This window comes from Pholcus phalangioides, unplaced genomic scaffold (genome assembly GCF_987345545.1).
Source record: "Pholcus phalangioides strain wild (caught in Gottingen) unplaced genomic scaffold, Ppha-v1.0 ptg000022l_1, whole genome shotgun sequence".
Taxonomy (NCBI): Eukaryota; Metazoa; Arthropoda; class Arachnida; order Araneae; family Pholcidae; genus Pholcus; species Pholcus phalangioides.
The window spans coordinates 7,925,874-7,942,762 of record NW_028301615.1 but is presented as its reverse complement, the minus strand read 5'-3'; the positions used below and the strand labels follow the sequence as shown (position 1 = coordinate 7,942,762).

Here is a 16,889-nt window from a genome sequence, read left to right as displayed (position 1 = left end):
CCGTACTTCGTTCTCCAGGCTAGTGTGCTAGCCACCGAACCAATTAGACTTGCTAGGCCTTATGAAATAAGTATAAAAAAATAAAAGTAATAGTGCGTATAGCACATTTAAAAAAGTATATTAAAAAAACAACGCTCCTATAACAAACTCATCGCTCCTAATTTTGATGACCTCAAAATATGCCTATGATCGAGGCTACCACTCGTCCATGGAGTTATTGGTGAAAAGGGTGAATATCGTGAACCATCTCTACTGTTTTTTCAATTATTTTCACACTAATTTTCCACAAACCTTTTTTTTAAATAAATTTTAAATTTTTTTCTCAAGATGGTTGATTACGTGACCCACGTTGACGACATTAATGACGATACTAGGTTGCAGCACTACCGATATCTAACTTTAGTGAAAATTATTCACTACGTCGTTATATAAAAGAACTTCTATCAAATGTCCCGATTTTCTCTTTGGACATGAAGTTGCTGTATTAGAAATGAATTTAAAAGAGAAAAAATTAAGTCGCCAAATTACGGCACAAAACTAACCAAACTCTAGCTGTTTTCAATCCCCAAGTTTGAAAAGATATAGTTCGTTTTTGGTTGATGATGCTAATTAACCACTAGTGTTCAAATTATGCTGCTTCGAGAAGAGCCTTTTTATAAACAAATATTCAAGTTAATCAAACATGATCCAAAAAAACGCTCACTTTCCAGGCATTATTATTTTTACCCCTCTTCTTCGGGTATTTAGGAAATTAAATACCAAAAATAAGAGAATATGCACACACACACACACATAAAAGTTTTCATTGTCAACATTTTTATATTTCCTTCCATAACGAAACAAGATTTGTAACAACACCCAAAAAACACGCATGCTTTAAACATATTGTGTTTTCCCGCACTTTATTATTTTATTTCTATATTCCATTCAACCACTTAAAAATTATTTATTTCACTTGTTTTATTTTCATTGATATTATTTTTTAAATTTAAATATATTTTTAGTGTTTCATTATGTCACTTTATTCGTGGCTTTTATTTTATTTTATCACTTTTATTTTATTTTATTTTTATTTACTTCAAACACTTAAAAATTTATTTATTTTATTTTATTTTATTTTATCCAACTCTATTTAATTATTCAAACTTTTATTCAAAAACTTTAATATTTTCTATTTAATTTTTATTATCTTAGTGTCATCATATTATTTTCGTTTCGTTTATTTTTCAATCATTCAAAATTTTATTTTTTAATGTTTCATCGTTTATCTATTTGATTTTTATTAACTTTGTGTCAACATTTTATTTTTCATTTCTTTATTTTTTATCGTTATTATTTCATCTATATCGTTTTTTCACTATCTTTGTTGTTTTTTAAATGTAAACCTACTTTTAGTTTTTCATTATATCACTTTACTCATGCTTTTATTTTAACAAATTTATTTTTATTCATTTCAAACACTTAAAAATGTATTTATTTCACTTTATTTTACTTTTTCCAACTTATTCTCTATTTAATTATTCAAACTTATATTCGAAAATTTAATTTTTTCTTTATTTTATCTATTTGATTTTTATTATCTTAGTGTCATCATTTTATTTTCAGTGTTAGCTTATTTTTTCTCTCATTTAATTTATTTTTATATTCCATTCAACCACTTAAAAATTATTTATTTCACTTTATTTCCATTGATATTATCTTTTTTTAATTCAAGCCTTTCCAACTTATTCTATATTTTACTTTTATTAATTATTCAAACTTTTATTCAAAAATTTTAATTTTTCTTTATTTTATCTATTTGATTTTTATTATCTTAGTGTCATCATATTATTTTCATTTAGTTTATTTTTCAATCATTCAAAATTTTATTTTTTAATGTTTCATCGTTTATCTATTTCATTTTTATTACCTTTGTGTCAACATTTTATTTTCTTTATTTCTTTATCGTTACTATTTCGTCTATATCGTTTTTTCATTATCTTTGTTATTTTATTTGTATTATATTTGTAACCATTCGATTTTTATTTATTATATTATTATATTTTTATTCACTTCAAAAAGGTTTATTTTTGTCGTTTGAAGATTTTTATTTCTTAAATAATATATATATATATATATATATATTTTCCTTTTATTAAAATGCTATATGAAAAATCTTCACGCGTGGTTCAAAAAATGAGACAGACTACAAGTTTATTCAGTTGAAATATTTATGCATATCAAGATATCGATCGCATGCTCGATAAGTTTATACATTTGTTTTTAATTTAAATTAATTCCTTTTATCGTCGGTGTGTTATTGACAATAACACGAATGTCGTAAATTGTATTACATTTCGTGAAAAAAAACACCATCACCAAGAGGTTGGGAACGAGAACAGTTTCCTCTAAATTTGAAGCTGGGGTCGTCGTACACATACAGTGCAAGGCTAGATAAAGTGATAATTATAATCACGGACACAACGATGATCCCGATCAAGGCTTTCCCGGTCTCTTCACGGCTAAAAAAATTTTCTCTGGGCCGTCACAGCGCTATCCTTTGGCACGTCTTGCATAACTCTGTACTTATCACGATCTCCACTGGAAGTGACAAATGCTAGCGGGATTTCAGCAATTAATATGCTTCATTATGAAAAATCGACGTGGTCTTTCTAGTGTTAAACTGTATTTACGTTGAATTGGGCATGAAAACCGTGTCTCTGACATGTCTCAATGAATAAAATTTTCATAACTTAAGAAAATATTCATTTCCTGCCGTTTTATGAAATATCAATGTTTCTTACATTTCTGCTGAAAATATTTCTAATGTTTATCAATCCGGGAAGTTACTCCGACTTACGTACTATAAAATATTATATCTGTATGTTTATTCGAGTTTTTTTTTTCATGAATTTTACGTTCCTTAGCAGACGTTGTTACCACGAGAGGCATGTTTTTTCGAATAGTGATGAGAATAAGAAAAGACTAAAAAGAAACTACTGTATCCGATATGACTGGTGTCAACTGAAGAGTGGACATGACATTTTAACTTTTATTCTTTCTCAGAAGCATGTGTGCATTCAATAAAATAATAATACTTTTATAAAAAAAGGGATAAATAACATGAAAAATGTTAAATAATATTTATGATGAAAAATGCAAAAGAAACACGACAATTTTACGTTCACATAAAATTCCAAGATTTAACGAAATGAAATGATTTTTTCAGCTGTTGTCGTAAAGTACTCCGGATATCACACTATAAAACGAAATGGGTTTTCTATATATATATATATATATTTATATTTGAAAGTAATAAGTGTCACTCACGTAGGTCACGTTCTAAGTCACGTGCGATTTAGAAACAGTTAAAAAGGACTTTCATTTTGAAGTCTTGCTGGCTAAAAATTCCTTGTGGATTATTTTTTTTGAATAATTTTTATGAGTTTTAACATTTTTATCATTTTTATGAGTTTTGACATTTTTATCATTTTTATGAGTTTTAACATTTTTCATGTTATTTATCCCTTTTTTTATAAAAGTATTATTATTTTATTGAATGCACACATGCTTCTGAGAAAATTGGTGCGAGAAAGAATAAAAGTTAAAATGTCATGTCCACTCTTCAGTTGACACCAGTCATATCGGATACAGTAGTTTCTTTTTAGTCTTTTCTTATTCTCATCACTATTCGAAAAAACATGCCTCTCGTGGTAACAACGTCTGCTAAGGAACGTTTTTTTTCACGAAATGTAATACAATTTACGACATTCGTGTTATTGTCAATAACACACTGACGATAAAAGGAATTAATTTAAATTAAAAACAAATGTATAAACTTATCGAGCATGCGATCGATATCTTGATATGCATAAATATTTCAACTGAATAAACTTGTAGTCTGTCTCATTTTTTGAACCACTCGTGAAGATTTTTCATATAGCATTTTAATAAAAGGAAAATATATATATATATATATATTATTTAAGAAATAAAAATCTTCAAACGACAAAAATAAACCTTTTTGAAGTGAATAAAAATATAATAATATAATAAATAAAAATCGAATGGTTACAAATATAATACAAATAAAATAACAAAGATAATGAAAAAACGATATAGATGAAATAGTAACGATAAAGAAATAAAGAAAATAATATGATGACACTAAGATAATAAAAATCAAATAGATAAAATAAAGAAAAATTAAAATTTTTGAATAAAAGTTTGAATAATTAATAAAAGTAAAATATAGAATAAGTTGGAAAGGCTTGAATTAAAAAAAGATAATATCAATGGAAATAAAGTGAAATAAATAATTTTTAAGTGGTTGAATGGAATATAAAAATAAATTAAATGAGAGAAAAAATAAGCTAACACTGAAAATAAAATGATGACACTAAGATAATAAAAATCAAATAGATAAAATAAAGAAAAAATTAAATTTTCGAATATAAGTTTGAATAATTAAATAGAGAATAAGTTGGAAAAAGTAAAATAAAGTGAAATAAATACATTTTTAAGTGTTTGAAATGAATAAAAATAAATTTGTTAAAATAAAAGCATGAGTAAAGTGATATAATGAAAAACTAAAAGTAGGTTTACATTTAAAAAACAACAAAGATAGTGAAAAAACGATATAGATGAAATAATAACGATAAAAAATAAAGAAATGAAAAATAAAATGTTGACACAAAGTTAATAAAAATCAAATAGATAAACGATGAAACATTAAAAAATAAAATTTTGAATGATTGAAAAATAAACGAAACGAAAATAATATGATGACACTAAGATAATAAAAATTAAATAGAAAATATTAAAGTTTTTGAATAAAAGTTTGAATAATTAAATAGAGTTGGATAAAATAAAATAAAATAAAATAAATAAATTTTTAAGTGTTTGAAGTAAATAAAAATAAAATAAAATAAAAGTGATAAAATAAAATAAAAGCCACGAATAAAGTGACATAATGAAACACTAAAAATATATTTAAATTTAAAAAATAATATCAATGAAAATAAAACAAGTGAAATAAATAATTTTTAAGTGGTTGAATGGAATATAGAAATAAAATAATAAAGTGCGGGAAAACACAATATGTTTAAAGCATGCGTGTTTTTTGGGTGTTGTTACAAATCTTGTTTCGTTATGGAAGGAAATATAAAAATGTTGACAATGAAAACTTTTATGTGTGTGTGTGTGTGCATATTCTCTTATTTTTGGTATTTAATTTCCTAAATACCCGAAGAAGAGGGGTAAAAATAATAATGCCTGGAAAGTGAGCGTTTTTTTGGATCATGTTTGATTAACTTGAATATTTGTTTATAAAAAGGCTCTTCTCGAAGCAGCATAATTTGAACACTAGTGGTTAATTAGCATCATCAACCAAAAACGAACTATATCTTTTCAAACTTGGGGATTGAAAACAGCTAGAGTTTGGTTAGTTTTGTGCCGTAATTTGGCGACTTAATTTTTTCTCTTTTAAATTCATTTCTAATACAGCAACTTCATGTCCAAAGAGAAAATCGGGACATTTGATAGAAGTTCTTTTATATAACGACGTAGTGAATAATTTTCACTAAAGTTAGATATCGGTAGTGCTGCAACCTAGTATCGTCATTAATGTCGTCAACGTGGGTCACGTAATCAACCATCTTGAGAAAAAAATTTAAAATTTATTTAAAAAAAAGGTTTGTGGAAAATTAGTGTGAAAATAATTGAAAAAACAGTAGAGATGGTTCACGATATTCACCCTTTTCACCAATAACTCCATGGACGAGTGGTAGCCTCGATCATAGGCATATTTTGAGGTCATCAAAATTAGGAGCGATGAGTTTGTTATAGGAGCGTTGTTTTTTTAATATACTTTTTTAAATGTGCTATACGCACTATTACTTTTATTTTTTTATACTTATTTCATAAGGCCTAGCAAGTCTAATTGGTTCGGTGGCTAGCACACTAGCCTGGAGAACGAAGTACGGGTTCGAAAGGTCTCTAAAATAGTTTTTTATTTCCAAATAAATAGGACCTACCGCAATTTTGAAAATATATCCGACATTTCTCCCAGACAGGTAGTCTGGTTTGCAAGGTGCGAGATCCAGAAAATATATCGGACATTTTCCAGGCGACAGGAAGTCTGGCTCGAAAGGTGCGAAATCCGGCAAAAAAAGGAAGTCGGTCAAAAACGCACGAAAATAGGAAACATTTCCGGTGGCGCCATCTAGTGGCGGAAATGGGCATAACCCCAGAGCGAAGCAGCATAATTTGTACACTAATGATCAATTAGCGTCATCAACGTAAGGAAAAGAAAAGCAGCATTATCATCATCCCCCCCACGAAGAGGAAGGAGGGGGGAGGAGCGATAACACCTGAAGGTCAGATGGAAGGTCCATCACTAGTGAGCGTGCCGAAAAATTACGCCAAACCGCCCCAACACTACTCACGTGACCAGCCAGCATGTCGGGTAACCGTGGTAACAGATACATGTTTACTTCGATCAACCCAATGTCAAACTAACGTGGAACATTATTTTTGTTAACGATAACAATTTCTTGTATAGGGTCAACAATATTGCATAAATAGATACTATAGCTAATTAAAGAACGTGTTGGTAAGTGTCGGGTGGTCCAGTGGTCAACGTTGTGGATTGTCATCATGAGGTACCAGGTTCGAACCCGGGGCTTGACCACCTAACACTTTTACATTTGAAAAAAATAAATGATTAAAATCAATTAAAATAGTGCTGCCATCTAGTGGCGACATGGACAATCATCCTGCGGAACCTCGGACACCTCGGCAGTAACCTAGAAAAAATAATCTCGGACACAAGTCCATCCAAGAAGGGTCAGGTGATCGCAAGTTCAGTAACGTGGTCACGTGACAACAAGTGTTCTGTAGGGAGAGGTATTGAATGAGTAGCGCCCTCTGGGTCACGTGAAACCCATCGTCGAACAACACGATCATCAGTACGCCATCTTGAAAGATGATGTCATCGACATGTAGCGCCACCTAGGTCACGTGACACCCAAAAACACACATCGTCGAACCAATATGGGCGCTATCCTACTTGAGGCCAAGGAAAATGATGTCACGCCCCCCTCCAAAACTACCTCCGTCCAACAACACCGCCACGCCCACTTGTGGTCAAGGCCGTCCATAGGCGCTATCCTACTTGTGGCCAAGGAAGATGATGTCACGGCCCCCTCCAAAACTACCTCCGTCCAACAACACGGCCACGCCCACTTGTGGTCAAGGCCGTTCATAGGCGCTATCCTACTTGGGGCCAAGGAAAATGATGTCACGCCCACCTCCAAAACTACCTCCGTCCAACAACACGATTTTGGGACACGCCCACTTGTGGTCAAGGCCGTCCATAGGCGCTATCCTACTTGTGGTCGAGGAAAATGATGTCACGCGCCCCTCCAAAACTACCTCCGTCTAAGACGCCTTCATATACGAGCGGAACCATCAGGCATTCTGGTCCTCGCCGAAGGGTTGCTGCACGAAATCGTCGCTTCGGAAATGATCGCCAAACAGAGGGGAAAAAAAATCGCGTCGGTAAATCTGGCATAGCAACCAAACAGAATTCCCCGCGCGCTAAAAATGCTTGGCAAAAGCGTATGGAAAATTCAATTTGTGGGAGAAACGAGGAATTTCCGGGTACGGATTTACTATGGGAAATAAACCACGTTTCACGAAATTATTGGTAAACAACAGGTTGAATTCGTAACAGTTCGTGTGATGACGATCAAGTAATTAATCTTAAACACAAAAGTATATAGCAAAAAAAAAATTTTCAACTTTTTTTCAGGTTTTTAGTGAAAATAAAATATCCCTTACCCCGATCCTTAATTTCAGGGTAAAAGTGGCATACAAAAATATATATAGTCAATTTAGATTACATTAAGAAAATTTCTTCTGGATATTAAATGATTGTGTGAAGTTAAGGATTTGATAAACTACTGCCTGTAGATATTGGAAATTTAGTAAAAAAATTCTTAAATATTTTAGGAGCATTTATTTTATCAGAATTTTCTTCAGTAAATTACAAATTCTGAATAGCACACACAGGTTCAATAATGTAAATTGACGAGCTCAATGAGTGAATAAATTTATTTATTAAAAAAATATTGAAACATAATGTACATAACTGATGAAAGCAAGATTTTACAAATATCATTCACAATTTCACATATTTTTCTACACCATGTAATCAATTATTACGCTGCTTTAGAGTACCAGTAAACTTTGGGAATTACAAAAAAAATATGCTTAAATAACAGAAATATAGTTTTTCTTGAAACTGCGTGACCCAACAGCAATTAATCTGGAAATATATATATATATATTCAAAAGCAATACTTTAAGAGAGCCAAGATAAAAACTCTACTAAAAATTGAAAATTACAATTATGGCAAAAAAATAGTCTACGCGTACATGGTAAATACCCATATTTCGTTATCTTTGACCCTAGTAATAGGTCAATACAGGGGCGCAACAAAATACTTTGTCCCCCTTGCATGTAGAAACAGTTAAAGGGTGAATTCTGCACCCCTTCTGGTCCAGCACCTGGGGCACCAGACCCACATGCCCCCCCCCCCCCAGTTGCAGCCATAGGCCAATAATAAGCTAATCTTAAAATCCTAATAAATGTATAAAAACATCACCACATTAGGATAGATAATCACTAGAGCCCGGATTATATGCAAATGCATATGCTTTTGCATATTTTGACCTTTTTTAGCATTAATGCATATAAATGCATAAAATCAAAGAATTTTCAGTATAAGTGCATATTTTGAAGGTTTATTTAACTCACTCAATTTTTTTTTATAATTTTTCAAATAAATATTGTTCATATAAATAATATATTGTTCAAATAAATATTTTTATAATATCGATTTTTTTCCCGCAGGTGAAATTTAGTGAATTAATACATATAAAGTACGAATATTAGCCGTTTTATTGTCGTGTTAAATTTTTTTAGAAATTTAGAAATAGTGTCGAAATTTTTTGTTACTGGTATTTTCGTTATTGAGCAACTACAGCGAACTAAAAGTAGAAAAGATGCATTTTAAAAATACATCTGCTTTTTTTTGCATGGTAATTTTTTTAATGCATATTTTCTTATTTTTTGTACATACTTCGGAATTTTTGACTTTTCCAAGATTTCTAGTGCATATTCTGGAGTATTTAATGCATATTTTGGGATTTTCAGTGTATATTTTGGCATTTTAAGTGCACATTTTGTATTTTAAGTGCACATTTTGTATTTTAAGTGCATATTTTTGTAGTTTTAAGTGCATATTTTGCCACTTTTTTAGTGCATATAATCCGGGCTCTAATAATCACCAATAAAATACACACATTGATTCCTTTTAATAAATATATTTGTCTGTAGCTAGTATCCTCCGAACCAAGCTTTCTCTCCTCATCTAAAAAGTAAACATAAGCAATGACGATTTTCTGGCTTTATAATGACAATTGAGAAAATAAGGTTATTTGAGAATATCACATACATAATCATCACTCAGAACTTTTGGAAGGCCTATATTCTTTTTCCGTTGAGGAGTAAGAAGTTTCGGTGGATTAGGAACCTGGAACAAGGTCGGCACAGCAGTTTGCTTTAACTTCTTGCAGCCATCTTGCCTTTTCAACTCATACTGGTTTTCTTCAAAATGTACCTAATTTAAAAAGGGACAATAACGAAAAATTACCACACAGCCTTTTTTTATACCTTAATTCAAAGTAATGTCAGGTAAGTGCATATTGCATCACACATAAGAATGATAAAACAGCATAACATACATATTTTTAAGTGATTAATATGGTACAAATATTAACTACTTTATAAAATATTTATAATTAAATACTTTATAAATATGTATTAATTCACTAAATTTCACCTGCGGGAAAAAAATCGATATTATAAAAATATTTATTTGAACAATATATTATTTATATGAACAATATTTATTTGAAAAATTATAAAAAAAAATTGAGTGAGTTAAATAAACCTTCAAAATATGCACTTATACTGAAAATTCTTTGATTTTATGCATTTATATGCATTAATGCTAAAAAAGGTCAAAATATGCAAAAGCATATGCACATATGCATTTGCATGTAATCCGGGCTCTAGTGATAACGGACATCAGAAATAAGTGTATAGGTAGTGAATGAAAAAAAAAAACTGATTTTCAAAAAGGTTTTTCTTGCTATCATTATAACGTGTTTCGCAATTGCATATCTATGCAATGAGATATGCTGGTGACAGTTGACGAAACTTCTTCTACTGAAAATTATGCACACATTGTTGAGCTTAATACTCATTTAAAAAAGTAATTGTTAGGCATCTTTTATATCACACTTACCAGAAAATGTGTTCATGCCAATGTCAATGTAAAAAAATATTAACATTTATAATGCGTTTTGACGGTTATAATGTCAATTTCTATTTTTTTATCTTTCTCATAGTAATTGCTAATTTGCCTCAAATATTACTCTCAGAACATATTAAATAGATAACAGACTGCAAAATAAATTCAATTGAATTTTTACCTCATCAGTTTTTTAATCTATGGCTTTTTTTAATTTGCTGAGCATCCAGTGTTTGAAGCGGCAGGCTTTTCAAAGCATTAAAGGGATAAATAAAAGTAAGATAGCAATATAAAAAAACAGTACGTTATTGAACATTGAAGTTATTTTCATGTGTCTGTATGGTGTTGGGTCTGAGAAAAAAATTTCAACATTTCTGCTTAACAATACTTAAATGCGTTTTTCTCAAAGTGATTACTGGTGAATGATTTGACATTGTTATGCAATTTTTCACACTTACTAAGCTATTATAGGGATATAGATAGAATTTTTGAGATTCATTGAAAATTTTAAAAATGTTTAAATTTAAGAAAAATTATAAAAATGTCTAAAATTTAAAAAAAATAGAAATTTTAAATTCCGAATTTGAAAAATTACTTTCCATCATACTTTCTTGAAACTCCAAAGAAATTGGAATGTATTATTCTTGAGAAAGAAAAAAAAACCAGTTTTTGCATGGGCAAAATTTAATCCACGAGGTATTTGTTTCAAAACTCATGCATGTAGTGCGAGTGAAAAAATTTAAAAACCTTTTTCCAAGCAAGATAATGATTTAAGCTGAACATGCAATTAATTTTAAAATAGTAAGATTAAATTAATTCTTTGTAATTAATTTGCAAAGTAGTCACTACATGTGCCTTGCAGGAAAGAGAGAGTGCTCACCAGTCCAGTAACACAAACTAATGATACCAATCACAATTTTGTAGTCTGTTAAAAGAATTATGGGGGACAGAAAATGAAATCAATAGAAATACGACGTCTATCACATTAATTTTTAATCCCATTAAATTTGATTTTCAGTGAAGATACAATTTTAGCTAATTACTCCCAATCTGCAAGCGATAAGTCGCCAAACCAGCAGAGCTCACTACAGCAAGCAAGGATGATTGAAGAACCGATTTCCAACTGATTTGAAATAACCTTGTTCTCTTAGTTTAAAATGCCAAAATTAAAACATTTCTATTTTCCACAGAAATATCACATGAAATTTTGCCTCAAAACATAACAAAATAAGTTAAAATTCACTATAACAGTAATTCGTCGTAGTAGCGATAAATCGCCAAACTGAGAGCCGAGAATGTGAGCATTCCACGATAAATTCATAAATAATTTGAATTTAAATTAGTTCTCTTGGTCAAAATTATGTACCTATGCATCTTTTCTCTTAAATCAAACGGAACAAAAAATCGGGAAAATGATTGAAAATCACCATAACTTTTATATCTAAACACAACACGTGAGCAATGGCGCCAAATATCGTCTGCTACCTCCAAACGATTTATTTTTTCATATAGTTCTCATTTAAAATCATTATCACAAATACGATTTTGAAAAAATAAAATTCACACAGAATAATTAAATTTAACTCACTTCACACAGGCGAGCTCCGTTTCCTGGTATGAAATCGTCTCTCCTGGAGTTCACAATCCACTTCTCGCGTCGTTCGTTTTCCGCCGGAAATCTAAACATTCTAAAACCTTTTTTGTCGGAATTGGAACACTGGAGCCGAACAACAAGGCATTTCTGAAGTTATTTCACGAATAAAAATCGATAAAAACAACTAAAAACACAATAAATTTAACTAATATATAGGAGCGTTGAAAGGACCCTACAATGCGATGATAGTAAGCAGTGCTACAAAAAGGACCAGAATGCCGCATGCGCCAGCCTGTGTATTAAGGAGTTCTACCTCCGTCCAACAACACGCTTTTGGGACACGCCCACTTGTGGTCAAGGCCGTCCATAGGCGCTATCCTACTTGGGGCCAAGGAAAATGATGTCACGCCCCCCTCCAAAACTACCTCCGTCCAACAACACGATTTTGGGACACGCCCACTTGTGGTCAAGGCCGCCCATAGGCGCTATCCTACTGGTCATACTATCTGTATATCTTGTTAATACAAGATATACAGAAGACTGGATGTTGTGAAGATATTTATTATTTGAGATGTTAATTTTTTAAGGAAGGAAAAAACTCATCTCTGCCTCTACCGGGAGTCGAACCCGGGTCCCTCGATTGCCGGACGAGTCCTCTGACCACTAAAGTACTTCGACTCCCGGTAGAGGCAGAGATGAGTTTTTTCCTTCCTTAAAAAATTAACATCTCAAATAATAAATATCTTCACAACATCCAGTCTTCTGTATATCTTGTATTAACAAGTGGAGAGCGACGTTCATGTCATATATATAGCCCTCTGGTGGCTCGTCGTCCATGAGCTATTAGCTGATCGGTTGCACCGTCCATTGCACGGTTCCGTTCGGCATATATACGCTCTAGCGAAGGAAAATCTCTATCTCCTCTGTAGCTTAGTGGTCAGAGCACTCGTCCGGCAATCGAGGGACCCGGGTTCGACTCCCGGTAGAGGCAGAGAAGAGTTTTTTCCTTCCTTAAAAAATTAACATCTCAAATAATAAATATCTTCACAACATCCAGTCTTCTGTATATCTTGTAATAACAGCTTTTGCTCTCCGGTGAAACACGTTTCGATTTCGAAACTCTGGTTGCTTCGCTCGTTGGTTTCTTTACGCGAGTCGGTGACGAAACCTCGGATCCATTGTCTGGTTTCTTTCTGGGAGGCCTTCGCGTCCGAATTTTATGAACATTTTCCATCGGTGGTTTAAACAAGTCCACCGCATTTCTCTCCACAGCTTCCATCGAAACTGCTATTTCCGTTGCGCGAGCGAGCGTTAAATTAACTTCGGACAGCAACCTCCGCTGGATAGACTCATCTTGTATGCCGCAAACGATACGGTCGCGGAGCATGACGTCCAACGTTGTGCCAAAATTGCAAAATTCTGCTAGACGTCGTAATTCGGCAATGTAAATGGAAACCGACTCAATCGCTCGTCTCACGCGACTGTTGAACTTGAATCTTGCGACGATCTCGGATGGCACTGCGTCGAAGTGCTGATTCAATGCTTCAATCAGTTCATTCAACGTCTTCGATGTCGGCGAATATGGAGAAATTAAGTCCCGCAACAGTCCGTACGTCGACGCACCGATGACTGTCAGGAATATCCCGCGTTTCCGATCATAATTTTTGACATTGTTCGCTATGAAAAATTGCTTTAAACGTTCTGCATATTGAGTCCATGACTCCAGCGCCGGATCGAAACTAGTCACGTTGCCGAAGCTCATCATGAGAAGAGAAACCTAAGCAGTTCGGGAAATCACTGGACGAGAGAGAGCAAAAAGAAAACTTACAACACGGAGAAAAACATCCCGACTCGTCGCCAATGTTGAATAATCACTTGAAACTGCTAATTACTACATTTAATGAACACAAAAACAAGGACGGTAATACAACATAAACGAGCGCTATTGCTATCTGGACATCGACTGACTGTCTTGTAAATACAAATATTCCTCTTAGAGATAAAGCCCGTGCTGCCTTCTGTCAGTCACTTTTCCAGTTAGTAATATTTACAACAGAAACAATTTTTTTTTTCGAAGATCCAGCCATTTTTCGGTCCACCTCAAGCTTATATGTTTAAGGACTGAAGGAAAAAAAAGACTGGCTGGAAACGGATGATTCATCTTATTCGATGGCTTGTGCTTTATTGTGCTTTACCAATAAAACTGAAGGGTGTACGCTTGCTCTTCTCCCTCGTAAAAATTACACTTGTGCCCTTAGGCGCTACGGATATGTATGGGTGAGTTGCACTGGAAAGGCAATGTGACAGTCGAATCACGTGGAATCCCTACAGAACTTAAAATATTTTTTGGCGGTAATACAACTGAATTGACCCTCCTCTAGCCATGGCTTCTTTATTCTTTCGACCTTTCCAGCAGAAGAACAAGAAAATCCAAGAACTTCAAGTGCACAAATTTCAGCGAAAAGAAATTTCAGAAGAAAAAAAGAAATTAATTTAAAAAAATTAAGGATTAATAAAGAAAAAAGTGAGGAGTTATGTTTGCTTGAAGGCTCTTGGGAGGGGCGATCGCCCCATGGCATATTGTTTCAAGGCTCTTGGGGGGGGGGGCGATCGCTCCTGCCTGGATCCGCCACTGGTTTGTAGATAAAGGAACCAAATCAAAGTTCAAAAATTGTTAATTTAGAACTATAAGGGCCCTTTCACACGGAGCGGATGCGGGTCCGGAAGAAGTTTTAACAATTGGAATATACTGCGCTTTTCAGACGAGCCGAAAAATCTCCGCACCTAGGAAATTTTCATGCGGGTCCGGACGTCGTCCGCATGTGTCAAAACCTAAGTGCGGGCTCCGCATCCGCACATAGAAGTTTTGACAATAGGTTTATTCGGAGCTATTCAGACGATGCGGATGCGGAGCGAATTCGTCCGCATCTTTGGCTACTTTTTGAAGGTGATTTTTCACGGAATTTTTTTAATTATTTGCCATAAATACCCTTAAAAACACCATATGATGGTCTCTGCTCATTAATATAATGTACCTACATACGTGTATCCCTTCGTTTCCTTCTGAGATCGAGATAATAGCCGTTCCAAAAATAGCCATACCAAAATTATAATAGCCGTTCTGTTCATTACGAATATTTAATTGACTACATATTTTAATAACTTTCAAATTTAATTTAAAAATTTTAATTTTTTTCTTTTTAAATTTTTTAAATTATTTAAAAATATGAATATCTGAAATATTATTTTAAATATTTGTTATTTTTTTAAATTTTTTAACTGTTAGTTTTTTTAAACTTTAAAAAAAATACTTTTATTAAACAACGTTATCCACGTACGGTGTTCACTCAAGACCGGATTAAGACGTTTGAAGACCCTAGCGCTTGAATATTTTTGGTGGTTCCCTCGATACCTACAAGTTTATTTTACTCGATATTTAGTCTGTAAACTTAAAAAAATGAAATTTTATATTTCAGAAGTGAGACTAATCTAAGGATGGGATTTCACTCTAAAAGGTTTATGAAAGTTATTTTATAAAACTTGAAAAAAGCAACTAATAAATTGCAAGTGCAACCGATAAATTTATTAGTTGCTTTTTTAAAAGAATTATTATAAAATTTTTATAGTGTAATCCGTACTTGAGGCCGGGATTATACTATAAAGTTTTGTAAAAGATCTTTTATAAAAGTTGAAAAATTCAACCAATAGGCGCATCGGTTGCATTCAAGCAAATGCAACCGGTGATCTTAATGGTTGAATTTTTCACGTTTTATCAAAGAGCTTTTACAAAACTTTAATAGTGTAATCCCGGCCTAAAACAGAATTGTGATGTGAATATTTCTAAGCACAGACATTTTGAAAGTCCCAACCCCTCCCTTTTTTTATACTTGCAAATTCTTTGATATCTGCTGAATTTTTTTTTTTTTTTTTGAAAATCGAATGTTTTGGATGTTTTTGGATTGGATTTTTCGAACATTGGACGTGTTTTTGGAATTTTCTTTCATATTTTTCCGAAAAGACAGATTTTTTTTCAAAATTTTTTGAAAATATTTTAAGATATTTTCTCCCATCGACTACTTGTGAGGGTCGGAATGGAGGCATCTTTAGGCTCAATGATAAAAACCACCAAAGAATGCCTCTAGGCTGCCTATGGGCACTGAATCAGGGGTGAAGGAGAAAAATAATTACAAAAATTGCGAAAAAACAGTTTTTATGCACCAATTTCGAACTAAAGATGTGGGCGATTCGTCCGCATCTTCAGTCCTCGTTTGAAAGGGTATGCGGACCCGCGTCCGCATCCGCTCCGTGTGAAAGGGGCCTAAATGTATAATAGCCTAATAGGCCTGTAGCCAATAGCCTAATAAATATAATTATGGCACTTGAAACTAATTTATCATTTCTTTAAAAAACAATTCGTTTGAACAAGGAAGAAAAATCGTCAAAAAGACTGAAAAAAAATTGCAATTAATATTATCGCTGAAAAAAAATTATATTGTATACATCTCTTTTTTTTAGAACGATAATGAAGAAAGACGATGCAGGAGATGAGGGATTTGCCCCGTTTTTGCCTTTAGGGCAGATTTGCATTTAGACGTACGATTTTAAGTTCACGATTGAATGCTGGAATGACCAGTTTCAGCGTGTAATCCTAACTTTTTTTGCCTTTACACGCATACTCTTGAAGGTGGTTCTGAACTTGTTTACAGCTTTCGGGCGCGCAAAACCATATGTATAAAGGGGCCTTAGGTGGCTCACTTGAATCAGCACGATCTGAAGAGGAAACTTGAATCAACACGCTTCGCAAACGAAACTTGTTCTCTGTGGGCTTTTCACAGAGAAAGACACAGGGCATCTATTTTCCAAATATTTATTATGTGCACAAAACATACAAGACGATCACACATAGACATAGCAACAAACGCTGCCTTTCCTGC

General features: G+C 32.7%; 2 protein-coding genes across 5 annotated transcripts in view; one reads left to right on the top strand and one right to left on the bottom strand.

The window, feature by feature from the left end:
• LOC149069414 (WD and tetratricopeptide repeats protein 1-like) overlaps positions 1 to 16,889 on the top strand; it is a 530,664-nt gene that overhangs the window by 362,131 nt on the left and 151,644 nt on the right. The window lies entirely within an intron of this gene.
• LOC149069415 (THAP domain-containing protein 5-like) lies at positions 9,163 to 12,263 on the bottom strand. The gene is made up of 3 exons (XM_089249203.1): positions 11,950 to 12,263; positions 9,501 to 9,665; positions 9,163 to 9,416 (listed from the first exon to the last, which is right to left on the bottom strand). The coding sequence occupies exons 1-3, from the start codon at positions 12,046 to 12,048 to the stop codon at positions 9,360 to 9,362; spliced, it is 321 nt and encodes a 106-aa protein (XP_089105329.1). The 5' UTR covers positions 12,049 to 12,263; the 3' UTR covers positions 9,163 to 9,359.

Excerpts from the sequence above, each read along its gene's own strand:
- LOC149069415 (XM_089249203.1), bottom strand. The coding sequence starts at position 12,048 with ATGTTTAGATTTCCGGCGGAAAACGAACGACGCGAGAAGTGGATTGTG. Across the intron at positions 9,666-11,949 it reads ACGGAGCTCGCCTGTGTGAA|GTACATTTTGAAGAAAACCA; the intron begins GTGAGTTAAATT and ends TTTTTAAATTAG. Across the intron at positions 9,417-9,500 it reads AAGTTCTGAGTGATGATTAT|ATGAGGAGAGAAAGCTTGGT; the intron begins GTATGTGATATT and ends TTTACTTTTTAG.